Raw genomic sequence first — 17,375 nt, forward strand, 5'->3', positions numbered from 1 at the left:
AACAGCCAAGAACACCAAGAACAGATGAACAGCTAGAGCTGTTGCATCTATTTCCACTCACCAGAAAATAAATCAAGAGATCAAGCTTGCAAGGAGGAGCAGGGCAAGCCAAGAACTCAACCATCAGCTGAATCCTCTACACCAACAAACAATCTAGGAGCTGGAGTGAGGTATAAATCAAATCAACCTGAGCAAAACCAAGTTTTGCTCATAAATAAGCATACAATGCATCACGAGAGCCCGAAGGGTAGAAAACCCTGTTTGTGTCATCATCTGGCTACAAAGCCAATTGGTGCAAGCAAATATGGGTAAAGACTCTAGGAAATCAGCCTATGGGAACATCAGTCATGCAAAACAGTGCATAACTGAAGAAATCCAGCAAAAGATGAAGTCATAGTCTAGCCTAGCCCACACACTTAGCACCTACAGCTAATTAACCATCAGACTTAGACGGATTATCGTCCGTTTGATTTCAACATCAAGAGTCACCGCAATCCAATAAATGGATCAACCGAGAAAACATTTGGTAAGCAACGGCAAGCCAACAGATAGGGGAGCCACCCTAGGGCAGCACTTGTCTACTGCCAGGGTCACCTCAAACCCTAGATTAACCATACCAACAAGCCAAATACATATATCATCACCCTTAGTGGGTACAAAGAGGGGCTAGGGTTCCCAACCACTGTGGGCATCCATCTAGCCCTGTCACATTTAATTGGATGATCACAACTGCAGGAGCAGTTCACATCACTTATCCACTTCAGTAAGATTCAGTCAAATACAGATAAGTGAACTAAGCAAATAAATCAAAACACTAGAGCTTTGCAGTGAACCATTGGATCACTGCAAGCAACAGCAGTGGCTTCAGCCAGCAATAGTACACACCAGGCTAAGCCTGTATGAAGCACAAACAGCACTGGTAAGCACCAGTGAAACACAGAGAGAAACACACACTTGCTCACAAGCAAACAATGATCAATGGATCATCAAAGCATCACTTGCTCTTGCTAAAGATCACTATAGCCAAGCATAGTATCATCACAAGGTCCAGACAGTTAAGCTAACCAGATAATTGAACAATTGCATCACAGATAAATGAATAGAGCATTTTAATTGTATCCAGAAGCACTCCATCAAGGGATGGAGCTGCCAAATCAGTAACAATGCTCAATTGAGCCTAGTCATGTAAGTATAGCACACTCGAAGAGCACACGAAATACTGGCACTTGTAAATCCACAAGAATTGCACATTGCAAACAAGCCAGAACCCCATAAATGAATACACTTGAGTAATTGGTGAGGATAACATCCAGAACAGAGACACTGGTACTTGCATACTACAAGGATCATGCATAATGATCAAGCCAGGGACAAGATTATGCACACCCAGGGTATTCTAGTGGCAGTAAGCATCACAGGAACCAGCCAGTAGTTCATGAGCAATCACAGAAGGGCCACAGTATGAGTATAGCATACAACAAAAGTGCACAGAGCAGAGTAGAAGAGCAGCAGTAGCTAGCAATTCATAGCAACAGCAAAGGGCACAGCAGCATGCGCACAACGAACGGCAAGCATAGCAACAGCAAGCATCGCAACAGCAAGCACGGCTAGCTAGGCGCAGCGGCAGCGCGCAAGCAGCACGACGAGCATCTCCACGAGGTGGAGTAGCCGTGGCCAGAGCTAGAGGATGGGGAAGAAGGACGGTAGAGAGAGAGAGAGAGAGAGAGAGAGAGGGAGGCGCACATACCCGGGGTCGAGCAGATAGGCACGGCCATGGCGGCCACGGCGGCACACGTCAGAGCGCGGCGGTGCCAAGCCAAGCCAGGTCATGGCGGCACCACGGCACCACCCGCACCACGGCGGCGAAGCCAGGGCGGAGTCCAAGCACCAGGAGCGCCGAGAACGGCGGGATCGAGCGGATCCCGTAACCCTAGCACCCGGACGGGGACGAGATCGAGAGCAGCAGGTCGTCCGCGTCAGATCGACGCGGATAGGATTGACCGCCGTCGTGTGGCGCGTTGATTGCGCGCCATGGCGGGGGCCAAGTCCGGCGAATCTCGCCGGAATCGAGCGGCGACGGCGGAGGCGACGCGGGTCGCCAGAGCAGGATAGGGTTAGGGTTCGATCGCGCGTGAGGAGAAGAGAGGAGTGGGGCTGGTCGAGCCGGACCGGGCCGGTCGGTTCGACCTAACCCTCTGGGTTGCACCGACAGGTGGGCCCAGGGGTGTTTTTGTCTTTTCACAAACAAATAAAAATGCTGAAACTTTGAATAATCATAGAAAATTATTAATAGCTCTAAAAAAATAATTAAAAATATGAAAATAGATCAGCATAAAATTCTCTATCTAAATAAAATAACAAAGAGAATTTTTGAAGACAATTAAGAATGAGTCTTAATTTGAGGATTTAAATAACCATTTAAATCACACATATAATTTTCAATAATAAAAATAAGTCCATTAATGCATTTGGACTTCAAAACACCTTGACAATATTTAAAGGTTGCATTTACCTTAAATCCAGTATCCCTAAGATGTTCTTAGTATTTAACCTCTCATAAAATAACAACGACATCGGAAGGGGGGAATAAACCCTAAAACTGGAATCATGCATTATTGTTTCTTTAACCATTGCCCTTATCGGACAATGATGCTATTTTTCAGAACCAGAGGACAAGGGTCAGTCCATACCATCCAACTGCAGAACTTTGCAGTGTTCAGGCAAGTTCATCGCTTGCTCATGTCATTTGAGTATTTCTATCAAATTACTTGCAAAGTATTATGGTTATCACTACTGCACAAAAATCAAAACCACTACTTTCATAACTATGAATATGACTATATGGTGGGCAATGGAACCATGGATTGTGTTGATATGGTGGAGGTTCCATTGCAATGGTTAATATCCATCTAGGATTAAACAACAAATGTCGCCAGTGATTCTTGTGCCGTAATACCCGTGTTAACCATAAGATCCGGAGTGGGACGGAGTAGTCAAAAGTGTTTCCACCTCTCGTACATCAACGGATGCGCTTACCGTAGACACTTGACCCAGGTTGGGCAAGCGGTGTGGTGGGGATCCCATTCTAATTCCCCACGGTAAGTGGTCTATGATGGGTTGCGGCTACCGGCGAAGGAGTTTGGTTAACGAGTCCCAAGCCGTTGTCGTGGTCGGGGTCCATCCTTAATTGGTGTAAGAGGACCGACGAGGACCCAGGGTCGGGGTATGCAACAAAGGGTGGGTGTGCGAGGCAGCGGAGGAACATGATTGGCTAGACCTTATACCGGACCTCACACCGAAGGAAGTGTGGACGGGAAAGCTGCCCGGTTGGCACCAAGGTTAAGATCTCTTATGGGTAAAGCAACACACCTCTGCAGAGTGTAAAGAACTGTGACCTGTCACTCCCTGTTCCGGGATTGAGGAACTGCGAACACGGCCGGAAAGGAGCTCCATGAAGTTCTAGTAAACCGGTGAAGGCTGACGGACATAGCTCTTTGAAATAAAAGCAATCTCTTGAAAAAATGTTTATCAAAACTTGCATTGATATTAGACTTTCTGGTCTAATATCGTAGCTAGTGCATTAAACACCTCTTATCTATAATAAACTTGTTGAGTACGCTCGTACTCATGCCACTCTTAAATCCCATGCTTAGATTGTCTGAATCGTCTGGAGGAGGACTACGACAACAATGAAGGGGCCGAGATCATCGGCTATGAAGAACCTGACCTCTCAGGAGGTGTTGAAGGCGTAGACTATATCATAGTCTACGGATCCGGGGAGGCTTCCGGAGGAGATCAAGCCTAGAGACATCCAGTAGTAGTAGTAACCGAGCAGCCCGAACTCTTAGTATTTAGCTGCTCGATGCAATAAATGTATAGTTTATTGAGACTCCTATATTGTAAGTTAAGTTGGGTTCACCTCGAACCCAGGAGTATTCCTCTTAGGACCCAAGAGGAGCTCCAAGACAATATATGTTTGATGCTTGTAATAATAAGTGAATGAGTTATGGACCCTGCTATGTTCTGTTGTACTACTCTGAGGGATGTAATATTTGCGGAATGGTACTTCGTGAATGTTATATCAACGACTGGCATACTACAACATGCAGTGGTATGCAGGGTCACCACACCTTCGCACAACTACAGTCGGATAAGTCACTACCTAACCAAACACATCCCAGGTTGGAATCGAATACATGGTACAATGAGTAGGAAAAAACCACATACCAAAGTTGTCGCATTATCGTCGCGGTGACGAGGCTCTACAATCAGGGTTTCAGGAACCCAATCCCGCTTACTGATCTCCTCTAGGAGTGGTTCTACTATGTCAACTTCTCCTATTGCTCGTCTCCATCGAAGGTCACCATGGACAAATCTAGACTTCTACTATATCCTCCTTCTCTCTCTATCGGTTGCTCCTTCACTTCTCCCCCCTCTTTCTATCTTCTTGGCTCTCTCGTTCAGATATGTGAGTGTCCGTGTTGTGATGTATTAATTTTTTTTTGAAGTGCTAATATATCTTTATTTTTTTGCCACCAATGCTAATATATCTTTAAAACTACATACGAAATGTCAAACTTTGTTGGATTAAAAAGACGAAGATTTGGTGCACGTGAGCACCAATGCTCCCGGTTTTTGAAATATTTAAAAATTATGTTGTATTTTTTTGCTACGGAAGGGATAATTTTTGTTAGAAAGTTTTTGTTTTTTATATAGTTCATAATACAACATATTTTCTTCCGAAATTTTTACAGTACATTCAGAAGTTTTCTATATGTGTGCAGATTTAAGCTTAAATTTTTTGGAATCTCACAAATATGTTTTTCTAAAAACGGGGAGCACTGGTGCTCATATGCCAAAGTCACTTTTCCCCATTAAAATTGCTTCTAAAATCAATTTAACTGGCTTGCTTGCGTAGCGCCGTAAACCCGATTGACTCGGAAGAACCGCGAGAGTTGAGCTGTTGCATCAAACCCTCGTCGCCTTCTCTCCCCGGCTAGCTGTTGCATCTGAGATCGCCGGCGGCGTCGGCAGCCATGGGCGGCGACTGGCAGGAGCTGGCCCAGTCCGCGGTCATCGGCCTCATCTTCGCCTTCCTCGTCGCCAAGCTCATCTCCGTCGTCCTCGCCTTCAAGGAGGACAACCTCCGCATCACCCGCTCCGCCCCGGCTCCCCCGGCCGCGCCCTCCCCCTCCGCCCCGCCGGACGACGCTCCTGGACCTTACCACGCGGCGGACCCACTGCTCGACGGCAGCGGCTCGAGCGACAGCGACTGGGAGGGCGTGGAGAGCACGGAGCTGGACGAGGACTTCAGCGCCGCGTCCGCCTTCGTCGCGGCCTCCGCCGCCTCCGGCACCAGCGTCCCCGACGAGGCGCAGCTCAGGCTCTACGGCCTCTACAAGATCGCCACCGAGGGGCCCTGCACCGCGCCGCAGCCCTCCGCCCTCAAGCTCAAGGCCCGCGCCAAGTGGTAGATTCCCTCCCTTGCCTTGCTCAATTCCCAGAGGGAATCTGGATCAGGCTTCTGCTTCCGTTTTGGTTTATCCTTACTTTTGTGGGGATCAGGGCTTAGGGAGGGGGTTGGATTTGATCCATGGCTAAATTTGGACTAGGTAATTGCTGATCAGGTGTAAACTCATGTGTTATCTGTGATTTGCACTGACCGCGAGAGGCTGCTCCTAACTATATCCCCTACTCACTGGTGCTAACTTGCTAGCGAAAATTCTTGTCAGAAACTTGGAATTGGTCATGTTGCCACTAGGTCTGTGGTTTTGCTGCACTGGTAGGTAGCAGCAGGCCCCAAATGATTAGTTCTAGGTTTTTGCATGGTTTTTCTGTTTTACTTCTGCCATAAACATCCAAGTAATTATATGTGATGCCCATGATCTATACCCTAGGAGATTCACTTGCCATGGTGCTGCATGCTTGTGCAGGGCCTAGAATTTCCAAACATAGCTCCGAATTAAAAAAATACTAAGCTCTGCAACTCAAACATCCACGACTTACGTTGAACATATATTAGCAGCAGTAGACCTTTAGGAAGTTGATCCAGTTTACTTGCTTTGCTTCTCTGTTCTTCTCAATTTGGAAAGTCGATCCAGTTTCCAAGTATCCTTATTGGTTGAACACGTATTTGCAAGGAATGCTTGGAATAAATTGGGTGCTATGCCTACAGAAGAAGCTATGGAGGAGTACATTACAATTGTTGATGAGCTATTCCCTAACTGGGCTGATGGTTCCAGTGCAGTAAGTTTTATAAGTCATCATTAGCCACATTCGCTAACAGTTGTATAGGAATACATACCAGTGTGTTGGCTCTATTTGATGATATGTTTAACATTATTTCAGAAAAAGAGAGACGGGGATAGCACAATGTCTGCCTCGGGATCGAAGGGACCAATGGGGCCTGTATTCAGCAGTTTAATGTACGAGGAAGATCAGGGAACTGAAACGTAAGTTTGTTTAACCAATGACATCTAGCACCTTCCTCCCTGTGCATTAATGTTGACTTGATGATCTGTAGCCAAGTTCACCTAATCTTGTACTTTCCTTCCTATGCATTATTGTGTTCTTTTTTGTACACTATATCTTTTATGAACTCATAAACTGTAGCAAATAAAATCGAGATGATTGATTGTTCAGTATGGAGCTAGGTATCTCCATGATGGTGCTAATAAGCTTTGTTTATTCATCAATTTAGTACTTTACCTGAACTGTTTCTGTAGTTACAATGAACTCATTTGTCCCTGTAGAGAACTTGGTGACATCCATGTTTCAGCGAGGGAAGGAGCAATTGATGATGTAAAGAAGCATCTGTCTGCTGGTGTACAAGTCAACATAAGAGGTTTGTTTTTGTAAAGCATCCATGCTTATGTTCTTTATTATGTAACAAAGGCTCATGTAGACCTAGTTTGGTTTCAGATAGTGAAGAGAGAACTCCATTACACTGGGCTGTGGACCGTGGCCATCTAAATGCTGTCGAGGTTCTTGTCAATTCAAATGCTGACGTCAATGCTCAGGTATCTGATTTTATTTGCACGCTTCACTCATTTCATTCTGAAATTCCTGGTCCTACACCCTCGAAAAAAAATTCCTGGTCCTAGAAGTTGGCTGGGTGTGTAGTTGACCAAAAGAAGCTATTTCTATGGTATCTCTGACCAAGTATGTTAGTTGGTTTGCGTAACAAACTGCACCAAATGGGCAAAACGTTGGCTATATTTATTCAGACCCTAGAAAACTGTCGGCAGGTTGTCATCTTGCCAGGTTTGGTGTTTTGACATACCAGCTAATCAAGTAGTCGGTTAATATATGTTAGATCCATTTTGTATCATACCATAGAGCTGCAGAGCGCAGATGCAATCCTTCTTAGACGTTAAGCATTATCTGTTGAGCTCCATGGACTGAATCTTGTTTCTCTCCCATGTCCAGGACAATGAAGGGCAAACGGCACTTCACTACGCCGTCCTCTGCGAGAGAGAAGACATTGCCGAACTGCTCGTCAAGCATCAGGCCGATCTCCAGATCAAGGATGGCGACGGGAACACGCCACGGGACCTATGCTCCTCGGCCTGGCCTTTCATGAAGCCGGCTAACTGACTGGCACGATGCACTTGGTGACACGTCATTGGCACATTGCTGCTACCAACAAAGTTGAAACACACTGTATGCTTGATTAGCTGAATCAGATGAGCTGTTTTACTAACCTCATCGAATACATATAGGCTGTTGCCAAAACTCTAAAGATGCTGCAGTACGTGCTAGTGAGTCATCTTGTAGTATTGTTTCATACGGTTTGCACTGTGCTGTAGTGTGAATTTGTGCTGCAAGCCGACTGTTCGCTGGAAATGATAATCAGGTTTCTTTGGCCTCGCATTGTCAATATAGTACTACACTACATGTCTTATAATGCTGTCAGTTTTCATTCTCGTATGAAAATTTTATGATCGAACTCTTCAGGACATCACTTTGGATGTTGATTTCATCCTGTTCTTACGGTAAATTAGAACTTGTTACTGGACATCACTTGGGATTAGGCTAGCTCGTGTGTCGAGGTACGTAGCACGAAGAAGTGGAGCTAATTATTATGGCGGGAGGAGATACCTACAGCGACGCCGTGCGTAGTAGAAGCTGACCTGGGCCGTGCGATTGCTGGCCGTCAAGGCCTAGAATTCGGCAAAATCAAGTTTCAGAACTCTTTCCTCGAAGATACATAGCCTGCATCATCTCCTGAATCGTCTCGACATTATTCCAAAGAGCCAACTTTATGTCGATCCACGTATTCTGGAATCATCACAACACAATTCTATTTTCTCACACTTGTTGAATGTTTCTCTCAATGCCCTACCGGACACAGAACTGGATTGGTTCCTTCATGCAAGTCCGAGAAATGCTCAGATTCCCAGCACCTAAATCCTCCCATAACTGGATCCCACTCCACAAAAGTTGAATAACAAAAGTTGTTTTCCTCTAAATGCAACCTCGCTCGCATGGGCTGCAATTGCAAGTGTTAAACAGTTAAACCAGAAGAAACCTCTACTAATATGCACGGCGGTTATTAATTAAACATGTCATCCAAAACATGCTGCATAGTATTTACAAACTACATTGGCCTCTACTGAGCCGCTCGCTACACACAAACTCTTCAGTGGAAAAACCTTCGACGGCACCGTGCCGACCCCATCTCCTCGTACTCTGATTTCGTAACGCACATCGACGCGAAATCAGGGCTGGACGCCAAGATAGATCCTCCTCTCCAGACGCCAAGAATTGGGCTGGACAAAATAGCAGAACATTAACGCTGATCCTTGCACATGAGCAAGAGTGAGCAAGGGAGAGGGGGAACAGACAGAGTGAGAGGTACATACTTCTCTTGGGGGGTTATCTTCACCTGATAGTCCTCAGGCACAATAGGTCGCAGTTCTCTTTGCCTGTTGATATATACGAGATGATGTAAGTGGGCTCGGTGCATTGGAAAGTAACACAGCACCTTGTCCTAAAGGAACAACTTACAGTCTTTCGGCGAAACGAGGGAACAACGTGCTTCCACCTGTCAAGATGATGCTGCAAACAACCCAATACATGAGGGCATGAGTCACACGATCGAATCAAAGATCAAGATAGGATCAGGCATATCTCCATTCAACAAATACCTCTCGTAAAGCACAGGTTGAATATAGGGATGGCAGGCTTGTACAGCACGAACTATACACTCAGCAAGACCAGCTTGATTCATACCTACAAAACAAGTAGCAGCATTCTTTATTTCTCACCCTTGCAGAAGGTTAAGATGTTAAAAATGACATTCACCAAGTACAAGAGAAACTAATGGAGCAGTAGGCCACCGGAATAGCTGCTGCTAACATAGTGCCAAGCCTCATAGTCACAGAGCTTATATTTGTTACAGTTGTTGCATTTTTTTATGGATATAGGTTAAATCTATTCATATGATCCAAAATAAGTTGAAGCATAATTCAAGTGGACAAACTGGAAACGAAAGAACATATAACTATATCATATTTGGTACCGACTGTAGGAAATTCAAAGCCAGTGGTTTTTACTTGTATAAGGTCCCAATGCAGTGAAAGTGGTCATCATTATATAAAAAATGACCCTACTTTCCTACTTGTTAATGATCACCACACATTTTGTCAGCTATTCTGGAATGCCAAAAAATCATATATCCCCAATAGCATCAGAAAGATTTTATATCTGATATGTCTGGTCAAGGAGGCTAGGACAACAAGGGGCAAGTTCTCACAAATAAGGTTATGAAGTGTAGTGGACAGATAAAGAAAATATACAAGACATCTAGATGTGACACTAACCTAGATCAATTGGATGAAAAAGCATCTCTGGGACAAGGAACCTTTCGTTGGTCAAGGCGAATTCCTGCAGAATGAACATTCCTTTAGATTATACCAAGTAATATTGTACATGTAACAAAAGCAAAGGGTCTTACATTTTGACTTAATTCAGGCTTCTTTTTGTCCTCAAACTTGTTTGTGTCACTGTCACCATCTTTTTTATCCAATTCTCCGTCAGCAGGCAGAGAACAGTATCGACGTGCTTCATCCATGTCTTTGACTATCCCTTTCTTGGACGTTATGCCATCAGGGAGAATGTAAGAACATCTAAACGGATTGTCCTTATGTGATAACCTGCAATAATTGTGTATAATGCTGTTCAGAGATTTGAGTAATTAATAGACAACCGGTAGTGTTAGAGTAATAGATTAGTGGAAACTGGTTGAAAAACACAATGATATTATGCTATGCACATTTTCCTACACTATATAGGATTTAAAGAGGCAGAGCCCATGCTACGCGAGACAATGTGATCGAAATTATTTGGAATGTCAAGCATAGATGATCAGACATCCTCAGATGTGTTCAACCAATTAACCAACTAGGCAATCAATGACATAACAATAATAAGAGTATCTCTCCAGCTCCAGTGGTCAATTAAAAAATTCAAACTCTTGATTTGACTTCGCTAGAATAACAGACCCCAGCATTCATTCTTACTTGTAGCTCAACAGCAAGACCACAACCAACTAGTTCAGACCACAAAGGATCAGTCTTTCCTTGTCATATTTTGTCAACTGAACATAACAAAATATCTGAACATTCAACTATGCCCTAGACATGTTCAAACTCCTAAGTGTGCATTGTGATCTTAAATTAGCTCAACCTTTGGTGTTTTGCCATAGTGAAATATAAAGTTTGCTCTCTGGCAGCTGAACTTAACTCACGGTCATAAATTTGTTTAGGTCGAGGACAACATTTTGTAACTACACTTTCCCAACATAGTTTAAGATTTCTGTATGAGTATGTGCAGAATTTTTTTAGACATATTAGTTTGAATCTTTTCAAAACCACGACCATTCTACTACAGGTCTACAACCTATCTAACCAAGTATTTAGGCATTTGAAGCTAATGAGCAGGTTTTGCTTCAAATAAAGTGAAGTACGACACAGGGGCCACCGTTCAGCAAGAAAAAAACACAGCACAAATTTATTTTGAAAAGCATCGAGGTCAGTATAAAGTGCTTGCTGAAACAACTCATCAACAGTCAAAATAAGAAAAATCCTAGCTGATATAAAGGTCACTATTTTAACTTTAAAGTTAACCTATTTGCTCAATTTTTGGTTTTTTGCCACAGTAAAATAGGAAGTGAAGCTGAACTTAACTAGTGGTCAAAATTTGTTTAGGACGAGGACAACATTTGTAACTATACTTTCCAAACATAGTTTAAGCTTGTGTATGAGTGTGCATAAAGTGTACAATCAGATAAAAATGTTAGAAATCTTTGTTTGAAGCTTTTCATAACCACTACCATTCTACTACAGGTCTACAACCTCTCTAACCAAGTATCCAACCATCTAAAGCTAACGAGCAGATATTGTTTCAAATAAAGTAAAGTATGACACCCGGGTTACCGTTCAGCAAGGAAGAAAAAAGTAGTATAACTTATTTTGATAAGCATCTGGTTCCATATAGATACCAGTCGATCAGCACATCTGGTTAAATTGTTTACCGAAATAACACATCAAACGTTCCAAATAAAAAATATCCTAGCTGAAATTTCCATATGAAGGCAGCCATTTTAACTTTAAAATTCATCTGAAATCTGGTCGCACTCCAACTTTAAACAAACAAAAGAAAAAGCTAAAATTTAATATATCTATATCATGTGAGTCAGAAGGCAGCAGACCTGGCAAGGCGAAGATCACGAGGGACATCAAGGGATATGAAGCATAGCTTTTCCTTTGCATCATCAATGAGGAGGGTCTCATCCATGACATTAAGGGAACGATATGAAATGAGCTCCTTGAGGTAGTTTGTGAGGGCCTTGCCACCAAGGTCCATGCGCCGCACAGCATAATTCAGTGTAAAGTTCTGAAGGACAGGGGAAGCATGGGTGAAGGAGAAGCCACAGTCAACAACTAGGCTGCACTGGGCACGGAAGAGCGACGGCTGTTGGGTGGCCTCGTAAAGGTGGACAAGGGAAGGAGCATCTGCGACACAAAGAGAGCTGAAGCCAAACTCCTCAAACACGAGTTCATCGGTAGCATGCTGCAGCCCTGGAGGGTTGAACTGTGGCTCCACCAGCAACAAGGACGAGTTGGTCGGATCCACCTGGAGCAGGCCGCGAAGGACCCGTTCCCACACCTCCCGCTGCACCTCCGTGTTGATAAGGTAGCCGCGATCGATAGGACGCCTCAGCGTCATGCCAGTCACATCGACGTCCTGCGCCTGCAGCTGGTCGGCCGCTAGCCATTTCTTTGAGCTTGCAGTGGAACCAGGGGACTTGGCTATACAGTTGGGGACGACAACAATCGGGTCCTTGTCCCCACCAAAACCAGCCTTCAGAAGACCACCCCCATTGTCTATCACCACCACACCTGATCCACCCGTCATTTAAGATCCCTCTACTTCTCCCTTATCCACGCCTGTCCCTGCACAGCTGAGATCCAAACCGATATACTTGAATATGAGAGGGGTCCTGCACAAAGAACAAACAAAGACATCAATATGTCAAATTGCTCAAAACCGTGCACAATTTTTCCCCATGTAAATAGCAGACGTATTGGCAACATACATGATAAATCTGACATCATACTTAGCCAGACGTGGCTCAAGTGCAACATAGCAAACAAAAAAACAGTCTAGACTAGCAATATAGCGAGCCAGACCTGGCGAGAAACTATAAAAGGGGCCAACCAAAAACATAGCAGCTAAAAAGGCAAACCATGAAGGTCTACTCATGCAAGCACGACAGTAACATCTATATATTTTATCAGCAATTACAGGTCAAGCAAAGAAGAATCCTTCGTCGCCAGTAACCAATACTGCCTTCGCAGTCTGAATCCTATAACCCAGTCTTCTTTTAGAGCCAGGGTCTACATTTCAATTCAGCATCTGATTCCAAATAAGAGCGACAGATACTCAGTTTTGATCCAAGACCGTTCACAAAATCAGCAACATCCTATATGGGCAAAAAGTTCTGGGCACATGAAATTGCCCCGAGAATCGAGTCCTTGCACGCAGCACGGTGCCGCAATGTACCAACCTAAACATCACGGACATAGTCAGAGGCGGCTAAAGGAGTGGCTACCTGAGCAGCGGCGAGCAGACAGGGCGGACATAGATGTCGCGCCGGGACTGTGAAGTGCAGGCCAGTGGGATTTAACGAATCGAATCGGCTGAGGAACACAAGCTGAAGCAAGCTCGTACCTCGAAGGAGACCCCGCGACCAGGGATTCAGTGGGCGGGGTGGAGACAAGAGGGACGCAGAGAGGGAGAAGGGCGTTGGTGGCGGCGGCGGCGGCGGTGGGGGTTTGAGAGGCGCCGGCGCGCGGCGGTACAGGACGGCAGAGACGGAGGCGCCGCCCGTTCACAGTTCTGCTGGGGTGGTTCGTGAACGAAGCAGCAGGAGTCTGGAGTCTGGAGTGCGCCTGGGCCTCTCTGGCCCGGCCCATCTCGAGCCTAAGTTTTACCATGGATTTGTGACTGATAATATGCGAGCCATATGCTGCAACTTTTGTACTATGATTATGGCGTCGTATCTTATGAATCTGACCCTTACGTGTATCCCTGCATCCCTGCGATCTCAGCCGAAAGATCAAAATCTCGTGCCTCACGTCGAGTAGAAAGAAATTTTACAATTGCACGCCCGCCTCCAGCTTTAAGCCTTTAACCAACGTCTAATTATGCAAACAAACCCCTAACCCCGTAGTAAGCTCTGAAACCCCACATGTCCTTCCGTGATCTAGGGCTCATAGTTTTCCCCCGCTGCCGACCATGGCGGGGAAGACCACGGCCGCCATCCTCCTCGATTTCTTCCGCGTGCGCGACTTCTAGGCCGGCCCCTCCTTCATGCTCCGCAAGACCCTCCGTTGGCGCCTCCTTCGACATGGTCTTTAAGAGCTCGGCTTCACCACCAGCGACGGCGAACTGCTGCCAGAGGATCCGCTGAAGGGTGCCACCGACATGGAAGCCAGCAAGGTGAGGTTTATCCGGTGGAGGGTGCTCGCCATGGAGCGGAATGTCGCTGACCTCGACTTCAGACCCGGCGACATCCGGGCGGTGCTGCAGGTCAGCAGGTGACGACTTGAGACTACATACAAAATTGCCTCTGCATATGAGACTGCATACCAAATTGCCGTCAGCCCGTCAACAAATACATGTCCTCATGCGACTGACATCTGATGATAACCTCTTTGGAGCTAGAGAGCAGCAGGTAGCAGTGAAGTGGAGCCAATTGTTATTGGTTAGTGAATTAGTGAAGCGTCGATGGCTTGAAATTTTTCTTCAGTTTGTGGTATGGACAGAGGTTCAGTTAGGTACTTTACAAGTAGTAGTAGTAGTACCAGCCAATAGATCAGCTCGATCGCCCGTACCAGGCCAAAGCAATGCTTGGTCAGTAGAGTTAATTAATTAAGCTGGTGCCACTGTACTAATACCATTTCAATTGAGGATATATGTATGGCTATGCATTGTGTATCGATCTAGCAAAAAGTAATTCTGAATGAAGTAGCCCAATCAACACGAAAATCAAAATAATTGCAAAATCCATGAATGGGTGTTGTAGCAATTTGTCTTGAAAAAGATGTTAATTCTAGTTAGTAGCCAGCCACTTGGCTGATGTGATCTGAATGTAGTACTGTAGTAGTGGTAGTGTTGGTCTGATTCTAGGCAAGTCTGACTTGCAAGAATTGGGCATGTTCAGTATGTACAAGACAAACCATAAGCAACATATAAATAAAGCACACAACAAAAGCTTTTGTCTTGTAAAAAATTGGTCACATTATGAACCAGTGACAAAAGTGTCTTTTTATGTCCGCAGTTAACACCGTTACTTCTTAAAATGCTTTGGAGTGCCATACTGACACATCTTCCGCGGGTGTGGACAGGGCCAAAACCAGCGACGGATGTGTAGTTGTCGAAGTACTGAGGAATTGAAAGGCCCAAGAACAGTGAGAACCCAAGGATGAACTTGGTTCTGAAGCTATTGAGGTTGCATAACTGAAGAAAACCAAACCCAGCAGAACCTATTAAAAGATTATGCTAGTTGAGTTCTGGAAGATTGTTTGACGCCGAGGAAGCGGAAGCAATGGATTGCTGGATGGTTTACAACAGATTGTTGGATGGTTTACAACTTGGTCTGGCTTGGTAAAGCCTGATTGCTTCCGTGGTGTCATCAATCCAGAAAAGGGCCTCGGTGTCTCTATATAACATACCATTTACATAGAAGTTAGCTTATGTGATGTACTTCCTGCAGTTCGAGTCATCCAATTATATTAGAAAAATGGGCATGTGTAGGTATGCTGCTGTAGCTTATTGTAAACACATTCGTTCTATTCATAAATAAAGTTCACCTTTTGAATTATGAGAAGGTCTATACACAACAGTGTTTTGTTTTCAGTTCAGTATCTTAGTCTGCTCGTGCTATCTATAAGCTAGTATGATGAAAGCTTCTGATAATTGAATAACACCAACAAGGAACAATCTGAATAAAGAATCTTGCACAAGCCACCTGCAACACCGATGGGACAACGCTGGGCCTGAAGTGGAGCTCGGTGCTCTGTCGCTCCATGGTGCTGGTGCACACACTCCACTTGCCGCCTTCCCTGTCGGTGGCTCCCCTCAGCGTGTCTTCCGGCAGCAGCTCGCCGGCGGTGGCGGCGTCGCCGAGGGCTCGACTCGCTGCGCCACCGAAGGGTTCTTGCGGAGCATGTCAAAGGCGGCGCCGGCTTTTTCATCTCGTGCGCCGGGATCTAGTGGAGAACGAGATCCTCTTGCCCTCGAAGTTCCGGCCGCGCGACAACTTCTCCGTCTCTAGCTGCTGGTCGCCGCCATGGTGATGGAGGCTGCAACTACACAATGGATCGTGTAGAACGTGGGGTTCGGACGTCTGGTGTGGTGGACAGGGGTGCTTGTGCAAACTTGCAGGGCCAATTAGAGGCAGCGGGTGTTTCCCAGAAAATTACAACCTGACCATCCTTAAACGCTACGATTTTGATCAGCCGGTCATTACCCATTTGGATGCAGGGATACACTTAAGGGCCGGATTCATAAGATATGGCGCCTATGATTATAAACTTATTATTGTTCCAAATACGATTCCAAGGTTATAATAATGTATGCAAAGTACGAGTCCTATTTTGCTACTCAAGTTCATCTCAAAATTAGAATCAAACACCTTGTGGCTGATTTAAAAAAAATCCTATTTGTTCGCTTAAAATTTGAGCCAGATTTGCAAACAGAGTTTGGCTCTAGTGGTTAGGTCCCTTGTGGTGGAACCAGCCCACCCAGGTTCAAGTCCTAGACTTGGCATGGGTGTTTGCATTTACCTGGATTTATTCCAGGATTTAACCGGCGCTATGCTTTCAGTGGTAGGTGACGTGCCCGTCAACAGCGAGGCGCCAGTGGTGACTTTGTCAACCTCAAGATATGCCGGCTCAGTCCCTCGGAGGTGCTCATAGGGGTAGGGTGTGCGTGCGTGCGTTCATATGGGTGTTTGTACGTGCGTGTTTGTGAGCGTCTGCGTTGTACTGTGTTCTCAAAAAAAAAAATTGAGCCTGATTTGGTCACGGAGTTTCCGATTAATATATGATCTAAAATATATGCCGTGGGAAGATTTTTCTAAATATATTTGCTATTGAAACCTTGTGTGATACATGATTTAACCTATGCTACTTAATTTATTGTCAAAATTCGAGGGAGCCTACTTCACCACTTCTCTATTTAAAACATCAAGAAAGTTTATGTGGAATCGACCCTTTTCCTTCTTGTCGACCTTGTGCTCTCGTCCTTCCCTCACCCTTCATGAGGATTTTCTAGTGCCTTCTTCGGCAATTCCTCCTTTTGATCCCACTTGACCTCCACTCCGCTCCTCCTTCACTGCACTGCATCGTGGACCAGATTTACGGTGAATGGATGCGTGTCAACCTGATATTTCTCTGATGAGTCTTCGTCAAGCTAGATTCGTCGTGTGTGAGCGGTATCGAAGAAGGCCGACACCTCGAACTTGGACGGTGAGGTGTTTTAGATATTTTTATTGGGGGTTTCCTATGTTGTTCCGGATCATGTCGCGACAATCTTAGATGACCTTTGGGAGGATCACGGTGCAAACACGCAACCAGAATATTGAATTTCGTGTTTTTTTCGCAATGATCAGACGCTCCCAGAGCGTGATTTAATGATTATACTACATTTGTCTAAAAAAACATCGCAAATTGATTTAAATTTAGGTGCATCTAGATACTCTTTAGTGTATAGATTAATTTAAATTTAGATAAATCTTCAACGTGCTTTGTCAGAAAAGTAACTACTCCCTCCATACCGGATTATTAGGTAATAACTCGTCAATG

The 17,375-nt window shown here is 45.0% G+C and overlaps 2 protein-coding genes across 2 annotated transcripts; one reads left to right on the forward strand and one right to left on the reverse strand.

Annotated features, from left to right (window-relative positions):
• The first annotated feature begins 4,943 nt into the window (after positions 1-4,943).
• Positions 4,944-7,758, forward strand: LOC124674645 (acyl-CoA-binding domain-containing protein 4-like). The gene is made up of 6 exons (XM_047210687.1): positions 4,944-5,470; positions 6,141-6,246; positions 6,349-6,452; positions 6,753-6,844; positions 6,922-7,019; positions 7,429-7,758. The coding sequence occupies exons 1-6, from the start codon at positions 5,037-5,039 to the stop codon at positions 7,594-7,596; spliced, it is 1,002 nt and encodes a 333-aa protein (XP_047066643.1). The 5' UTR covers positions 4,944-5,036; the 3' UTR covers positions 7,597-7,758.
• Positions 7,759-8,536: 778 nt separating this feature from the next.
• LOC124674412 (actin-related protein 6) lies at positions 8,537-12,536 on the reverse strand. The gene is made up of 7 exons (XM_047210461.1): positions 11,714-12,536; positions 9,959-10,157; positions 9,825-9,888; positions 9,150-9,234; positions 9,010-9,060; positions 8,865-8,927; positions 8,537-8,771 (listed from the first exon to the last, which is right to left on the reverse strand). The coding sequence occupies exons 1-7, from the start codon at positions 12,418-12,420 to the stop codon at positions 8,642-8,644; spliced, it is 1,299 nt and encodes a 432-aa protein (XP_047066417.1). The 5' UTR covers positions 12,421-12,536; the 3' UTR covers positions 8,537-8,641.
• Between the last annotated feature and the right edge of the window lie 4,839 nt (positions 12,537-17,375).

The sequence above is a fragment of the Lolium rigidum genome, chromosome 7, assembly GCF_022539505.1.
Source record: "Lolium rigidum isolate FL_2022 chromosome 7, APGP_CSIRO_Lrig_0.1, whole genome shotgun sequence".
In the NCBI taxonomy this organism is placed as follows: Eukaryota; Viridiplantae; Streptophyta; class Magnoliopsida; order Poales; family Poaceae; genus Lolium; species Lolium rigidum.